Source organism: Dipodomys ordii, unplaced genomic scaffold, assembly GCF_000151885.1.
Source record: "Dipodomys ordii isolate 6190 unplaced genomic scaffold, Dord_2.0 Scaffold1, whole genome shotgun sequence".
In the NCBI taxonomy this organism is placed as follows: Eukaryota; Metazoa; Chordata; class Mammalia; order Rodentia; family Heteromyidae; genus Dipodomys; species Dipodomys ordii.
The window spans coordinates 34375734-34383922 of record NW_012267217.1 but is presented as its reverse complement, the minus strand read 5'-3'; the positions used below and the strand labels follow the sequence as shown (position 1 = coordinate 34383922).

At 36.2% G+C, this 8189-nt stretch overlaps 1 protein-coding gene across 1 annotated transcript in view; it reads left to right on the top strand.

Moving 5' to 3' along the window:
- The window catches only part of Pgap1 (post-GPI attachment to proteins 1), an 80157-nt gene extending 72365 nt beyond the window's left edge, over nt 1–7792 (top strand). The window contains exons 23-27 of the mRNA XM_013029327.1: nt 436–571; nt 1169–1219; nt 1996–2183; nt 5187–5291; nt 7095–7792. Coding sequence (XP_012884781.1) covers nt 436–571; nt 1169–1219; nt 1996–2183; nt 5187–5291; nt 7095–7233 — 619 coding nt within the window. The 3' untranslated portion in view covers nt 7234–7792. The remainder of the gene's footprint in view (nt 1–435; nt 572–1168; nt 1220–1995; nt 2184–5186; nt 5292–7094) is intronic.
- Nucleotides 7793–8189: the final 397 nt, after the last annotated feature.

The following is an 8189-nucleotide window of genomic DNA, read 5'->3' as shown; positions in this document are numbered from 1 at the left end:
GGCGCTGTCCCTCAGCTCTTCAGCTCAAGGCGAGTGCTCTACCACTTGAGCTACAGCGCCACTTCCGGTTTTCTGGTGGTTTATTGGAGATAGGATTGTCACGGTCTCTCCTGCCCAGGCTGGCTTTGAACCGTAATCCTCAGATCTCAGCCTCCTGAGTAGCTAGGGTTACAGGCGTGAGCCACCAGCGCCCGGCCTACTCACAGACTTTCTTACATGGTCTGGCTTTGATCTGCAATCTTCAGATTTTAGCTTCCTGAGATTACAGAAAGTGAGATACTGATTACAGAGAAGTGATTACACTGAGAACTACAGATGTGAGATACCAGTGTCTGGCTACACAATATTCTTAATGCACCTGCATTTTGAATGTGACTGTGTTCTTATTTGTGACTCTGTTAATAAATGTTTCAAACTTTATTCTTCTTATTTCAGACCCTCTGAACTTCCTAAAGATATCAAGGTGATATCACCAGACTTCCCCTTTTTGACAGTTATTTTGACTATAGTTAGTTGGACAACATGTGGAGCACTCGCCATACTTCTTTCTTATCTTTACTATGTGTTTAAGGTATGTCAAATCACTAAAGCCAGAATGGAATGCTCTGTGTGCCTTGTTAAGTTTTAAATACTACTATAGTATCATCTTCTGTTATATAATAGATTAAAATGTAAAGGTTTTGTAAAACGTCTTGGTCATTTAAATCTTATACACTTAAGAATAGAGCCAAAATTATTAATGTAAGTTAGATTGTTTTTTGTTAAGTGAGGTTTTTTTGGGGAAGGGAGAGGCTAAAAAAGAGATTTCTTAGTTTTGCTTCTTGCTCTTGAAAATGTCAGCTTTTCAACATTTTATTACAGCAGTTTTATTCACATCTCTAGAAACATGGCAAAGAGAAAAAAAAAGTTGTGTTGATATTACCAGTCATGGTGAGATAGCACAAAAATAAACAACATTTTCAAGAAGATTAATGCTTTGTAGTAAAATCCAGGAACCCAGGATATTACACAGTAGCAAACTCTGCATATTAGTTTTATGGACAGTTGAAAGAACATTTGATAATTATTTTTACTTTTTTACAGAAAATAAATTTGACTGTGTTTTTACAAAAGGCTTATATGTTTTATTTCAAAGGGCACATGAAATTAAATTCATTTATTTTCCTAGATTGTTCATCTGCAAGCCAACCTAACAACTTTAAGAAATAACCAGCCTATGGTAAGTTTTACTTTCAAAATTCTACATAGCTTTGGTATGAAGGAACATGAGGAAAAAAGGCGTTTGTTTTTAGGAATATTAGGATTTTATATTGCTAAAAAGGTTATTATTAATTTAAATATTTCAATTTGTTCTCATGCCTGTGTCATTCTTTTTTGTCACTTCTGGGGCTTGAACTCAGCCTCGGCACTGTCCATGAGTTTTTACTCGTTTAGCACTACCATTTTGAGCCACAGCTTCACTTCTGATTTTCTGGTGGTTAACTGGAGATAAAGAGTCTCTCAGATTTTTCTGCCCTGGCTTCAAACCATGATCCTCAAATCTCAGCTTCTTGAGTGAGTAGGATTATAGGCATGATCAACCAATGCCTGGTCCACACCTATGTCATTCTTGTTATTATTACAAAATAATCTATTTTGAATTTTGTTTGAGTAACTACTTTGAAGATCTATTCTCAACATTAAAATCACAAGTCAGAGGACTAGCTATGCATTGTAACACACAAGAGGCCAAGACAGGAGGATTGCTTTGACCCAGGAGTTTTGAGACAAGTCTGGGAAACATACTAAGACCCCATCTCAAACTAAACAAAAAAGAATAAAAGTTTTATAAGTATAACCATGTTCAAGTACTTGTAAACAGGATAATTTGAGTATTTAATTTTGATAATGAAAAATGTACTTATTTAGCTCTCAGGTAATTGAGTATGATTCTAAACAAAATGTATCTTAGACTTTGTTCATTTCGTAGCTTGACATATTTGCTTTATTTTATAGAATCCCAAACACTCTAGAAGAAGTGAAAAAAAATCCAATCACCATAAAGACTCTTCAGTACACCATCTTCGTTTATCTGCTAATGATGCTGAAGATAGTCTTCGCATGCACAGTACAGTGATTAATTTGTTAACCTGGATCGTACTGCTCAGCATGCCATCTTTAATTTATTGGTTAAAGAACCTTAGGTGTGTTGTGTTTTTATAAGTATTATTTACATGATTCAGACAATAAACATTATAAGTAGATACTTGCTAGATTTCTAATGATCCATGAAAATTACTCAAGAACAGGAAGCTTTATGTTACCTGTGATTTGTTTTCAGTACATTCACATTTCCTCATTCACTAAAAGAATATAAACTTCCCACTAAAATAGACCAACAAGTGATTTGTGCTCTTTTGGTTTAGATTGTTTGGGGAATTGGCGGTTGGTCCTGAGTCTTGAACTCAGGGCCTGGGTACTATCCCTGAGCTTTTATGCTCAAGGCTAGCACTCTATCACTTGAACCACAGCTCCAGTTGTGGCTTTGGGGTGGTTAATTGAAGATAAGAGTCTTACAGACTTTTCTACCCAAGGTGGCTTCAAACTACCATCCTCAAATCTCAGCCTCGTAAGTAGTTACGTTTGCAGGCATGAGCCACCAGAGCCACCAGCACCTGGCTAGAAAAAATTTATTAGCATATATTGAATTTAAAAAATGATGGATTTCATTATGAGATTTTCAGATATACACATACTTCAACCATATTCATTCCTTATTACCCTCTCTTGCCCTGCTCACACAATGGTCCTTTCTTTTTCTCAAATAATCTCCTTTTTCCATTCTTTTGTTTTTCTTGCTTAATCCAGATTCTACATTTAAGAAAAGCATGAAATATTTATCTTTCTGCTTCCAGTTTATCTGACTTAATATGATGATGTCCCATTCTATCCATTTTCCCTCAAATGCCATCACTTTACTCTTTTTGACTGAAAAGTTCTCCATTCTGTAAATATACCATGTACTACTTCAGTACTTCAGTCTAAGTCATTTATACTCTCTTGATTCACTTTTTCTAGGTTATGTATGTCTAGATATTTATCTCTTCTTTTAGGTCTTTCAATATATTTGAATTTAAATTTTCAGAATGCTCCCCGTGGTCCTCTGAATGTCATTGGGATCAGTTGTAATATCCCCTTATTTGGCTCAAATTTGGGTCTTCTCACTCTTGATTACTTTGCTTGTCAAAACAAAGAATGCTTTGTTTTGTTCATTTTTATGTATTTTTCTTTTTTAATTTAATTTAATTTTATTGTAAAGGTGATGTACAGACTGGTTACAGTTACGTAAGTAAAGTAGTGAGTACATTTGTTGTTGAACATTGGTACCCCCTCCTTTGGCTTTCTCCCCCTTTCTCTCCCCTCCAAGTTGTCAAGTTCATTTCCAACAGTGTCTTGTGAGTATCACTATTGCACTGGTTTACCCTTTGTCCTTTTTCTCACCATTTTGTTATTCCTCTTCCCTTCCCCAAATCAGATAAACATATATACAAAACACAGGGTGCCAAAATCAAAAACAGTGACAGCAGGGGATAAACCAAAGTGGGGGAAAGAATGAAAAAAGAAATAACTTCACACAATACATTAAAAAACAAACCTCTTGTTTCCATTTCTTGGAGTTCATTTTGATTAGCATCATTTTATATGGTTATAGGTACATAGCTATTGAGCTATTGTGATCCTCTGCTAGGACTATCCTAGACATACACTGATCATTACAAATGAGGAAAAACATGCAACCTATGTTTCTTTGAGTCTGGCTTACTTCACTTAATATGATTTTTTTCCAAGTCTTTCCATTTCCTTACAATGAGAGGATGTCATTCTTTCTGATGGAAGCATAGAATTCCACTGTATATATACCACATTTTCTTAATACATTGTCTATTGAGAGGCATCTAGGTTGGTTCCATGTCTTAGCTATGGTATAATGCTGCAATGGACATAGTTGTGCTGGTAGCTTTAGTGTGGCCTTGTTTTGTGATCATTTTGTATTGTTCTTTTACTCCCATCCTCTTTACTTTCTTTCTACTCAAAATTTGAGTTTGGCTTGTTCTTGTTTTTCTGAAGTCTTCAGGTTCATCAATGGGTGTTTTGAGATCTCTTGTAGTCGATCATAGCTATAGACTTCCCTTTTACAACTGCCTCTGTTGTGAATATTCTAGATTGTTGGATTTTCACGTCAAATTCTAGCATTTTTATTTTATTTTTTCCCAGTATCAGAGCTTGAACTCAGGACATGTACTCACTTGGTTTGCTGCTGGTTCTGTACCATGTGAGCCTTATTTCCAGCCCATAATTCTAGGAATTTTTTAATACGCCTCTACAATTTCTTCAATGATCAATTAATCATTCAAAAGCATATTATTCAGGTTGAGTGCTGGTGGCTCATGCCTGTAATGCTAGCTACTCAGAAGGCTGAGAGCTGAAGATTACAGTTCAAAGCTAGTCTGGGCTGGAAAGTCTGTGGGACTCTTATCTCCAATTAACCACAGAAATTGCCTAGAGCAAAAGGAGCTCAGGGAAATGTTCAACTCAAGTTTAAACCCCGGGACCAGGGGAAAGAAATCTAGAAGTGGAGCTGGGGCACAAGTGGTAAGAGTGCTAGCCTTCGACAGGCCCTGAGCTCAAGATACACACACACACACACACACACACACACACACAGTTTTTATATACGTTTATGTAGTTTGTCTAGTTACTTTTGGTGTGATTTCTAATCTTATTCCTTTATTATCTGATTAGATGGTTTTAAGTCTTAAGAATTCTTTCTCTAAGAATTCTTTCTCTTTCTTTTTCTTTTCTTTTTTTTTTTTGGTAATACTTCCTTTATGTCCTTATATGTCCTATAATTTAGAGAAAGTTTCGTGGGAAGCTGAGAATAATATATGTCTGCAGCTTATGTTTATACCTATGAAGGAAGTATTACCAAACTAAGTATCCTTTCTAATATTCTTTAGTGGTTTCTGAATATAATCCTTCATATAAAACTTTAGTACAGGATGATCTAATGAATCGTTCATAGCTCTCTTGTATCCATATTGTTAATGGGAGTATGTAGGAAAATTATTGAATTTGATTGACTGTGATCATTTAAAATTCATAGTTCTGCCTTGTTGATTTATGTGTATTTTTCCTTTTTATTTCAGATATTATTTTAAACTTAGCCCTGATCCATGTAAACCTTTGGCATTTATCCTTATTCCAACTATGGCAATTCTTGGGAATACTTACACAGTTTCAATAAAGTCAAGGTATAATAGTTTGCTCTTTCCTTTTCTTACATTTGCTTCTATCACTGTTTTGTTTCTGAAACATACTTTATTTGCATTTAAATTGGCCATTTCTAAAAGTAATGTCACATGACTTGCATGCAAATATCTTATGCTTTTTTTCTGGGATGGTTTTTTGTTTGTTTTTGTTTTTTAGACAGTACTGGGTTTGTACTTGCTAGGTAAGCACTCTGTCAGTTGAACCCTTTTCATCTCAAGCCCTGTGCTCTACCACTTGAGCCATAGTACCACTTCTGGTTTTCTGGTGGTTAATTGTAGATAAGAGTGTCATGGACTTTCCTGCCCAGGCTGGCTTTGAACTCAAAGCTCAGCCTCCTGAGGAGGTAGGATTGCAGGTGTGAGCCACCAGCACTTCCTTGTTATGACTTTTAAATGATGTGATTTTAGATTCTAGCTGTTAGCCTAGATATTTAGGAGGCTGAGAAGGAGGCCAGCTTCGTCAGAAAAATCTGCAAGACTCCAACTCCAATTAATCAGCATAATGCAGGCCAAGAAGCTTGGGGAGGGGGGTGTAGATTGAGTGACAGTTGCTTATGGGTCTTAAATTAAAACACTACCAGCACAGGGCTGGCGAGGGGGATGCATAAAATAATGATTCCAACTAGTCTGAGGCCTGCCCAGACAAAAAGTTAGCAAGACCCCATCTTAACCAATAAGCTGATGTGGTGATCTATGTCATCTCAGCTACAGAGGAGATATAAATAGGATTGCAGTATAATACAGTCCTGATTGGAAAAATAACAGAATAGCTAGGGACTTGGCTTACGCAGTAGAATGCCTGTCTAGCAAGAAAGAGGCCCTGGGTTAAAACCCCAGTAAGAAGAGGGGGGAAAAAAAGAATAAAAAGAGATATAGGTAAAATAAGACTGGTCTTAATTTAGTAATTTTTGAAGCTGAATAATTGGTACTTGAGGGTAAATGTTTGAGAAACTCCCTAATATGTTTACTGATTATTTGCTCTAGAGCCTTTTTGGATTGATTCTTGAAAATACTTGTAACCATTCTAGAATTAAAGAGACCTGAGGTTTAAGTCTTGGCCTTGTCATTTAGTAGCTATCTGTTATCAGGCAGTTTTTTAATGTCCCTTACCCCCAGTGTCTATTTTCAGTGTAAAACAGTGCCAGATTTTGTTTAAAGTAGTTTTCCTTTTTTCTTTCTATTTTGTTTGCTTGTTTGTTTATTTGTGCCAGTCCTAGGCTTGAACTTAGGGCCTGCAAAACCCTGAGGTTTTTTGCTCAAGGCTTGTACTTTCCCACTTGAACCACAGCTCTGTTTTGTTTTAAGGCTAATTTTAAAACATGATCCTCAGATCTCAGCTTCCTGAGTAGCTAGGATTATAGGCTTGAGCCACTAGCACACTGCCTAAAGTAGTCTTCTTTAAATAAAAATGTGTCTTAACTTACTAAATTTAGGAAGTTTTTTGTTTGGTTGGTTTAATAAGTCAGATTAAAATAAACATTTCTGTAGCTGTGTCTTAGCAAACATTCATTTGTGTTAGGATAAATTTTTAGGTTGAATTGTAGATTGAAACTCCAGGTATTATTTTTTGATTAGTAAACTTGAAAGAACAAATTATATAGCTGTCTTGTAGATAGAAATGTTTTTCCCCTTTTCTAAACAAATACATCTTATTTTTCATTGTATAACAGTTCCTTTCAAATCAGGCTAGAATCTTTACAAAAATCTTATAATTTATTGACATGTCTCATATTAGCTCACAATCGAGTTTCCATAATAATTGTATATTTCTCTATCTCTTCACAGTAAATTGTTGAAGACTGCCTCCCAGTTCCCACTTCCTCTGGCTATTGGGGTGATTGCTTTTGGTTCAGCACATTTATACAGGGTTCCATGCTTTGTCTTCATTCCTCTTTTACTGCATGCATTATGCAACTTTATGTAAGGTTGAACTTAAGGAATGACAAGGATGATTTATGCTTTTAGGCCAGTAAATCACCGATCCACCAACATGGACAGCAAGGTCCTTTGGAGAAGACAAGTCTATTTTTACAAGTACTGAAAATAGGAAATTAGTTTTGTAATGCTACAGGAAAGTATCTGAAGCATGGTTTTGTTTTGTTCTGTACTAGTCACTTTTGACAAAAATTGGTGAACAAATATGGTGGCCACTGTCCTTGAGGACTCCTGTGCATATCAAGTAGTCTGATTCATCCGCCAGGGATCTCCTGGAGACTTGGTAGACACAGCATTATTTGTTGTCTTATGCAAAGCATTTTTGTTTGATCCAATTTTCTCCTGAAAAATTGATTGTTTGACATTTCCTATTTTCCAGAAAAACAAGTCTTAAAAAGATTGATGGAATTCAACACTGTTTGGTTTCTCAAAAGTGAAATAGCCATAGGCAGCCTTTGGTCAGGTTTTGGCAGCCATGATGAACAGTGGTAGATCTTATTCTATGGAAATAGAGCCTTGAATTATAAGGAGAAATCTTACTAGTAAGATTTCTGGGAAGGTGGCTCAGTGGTAGAGCGCTTACCTTGCATGCATGAGGCCTTGGGTTCGATTCCCCAGCACCACATAAGCAAAAAGAAAAAAAGCTGGAAGTGGTGCTGTGGCGCAGTGGTAGAGCGCTAGCCTTGAGTTGAAGAGCTGAGGGACAGCGCCCAGGCCCAGAGTTCAGGCCCCACGACCAGACCCCCCCCCAAAAAAAAAAGTTTAATGAGTGGAAACTTGATTGACACTGAAAACAATGAAATATACTTTCCAATTTCAAACATGAATTCTATTATGTGTTCTTAGAAAATATCTGGAGACTATTAAAGAGATCTATCGTTAATTTTAAGGAATAAACAATCTCACAAGTACTTACTGGCATTAGGGCAATTCATTTGTTCACTT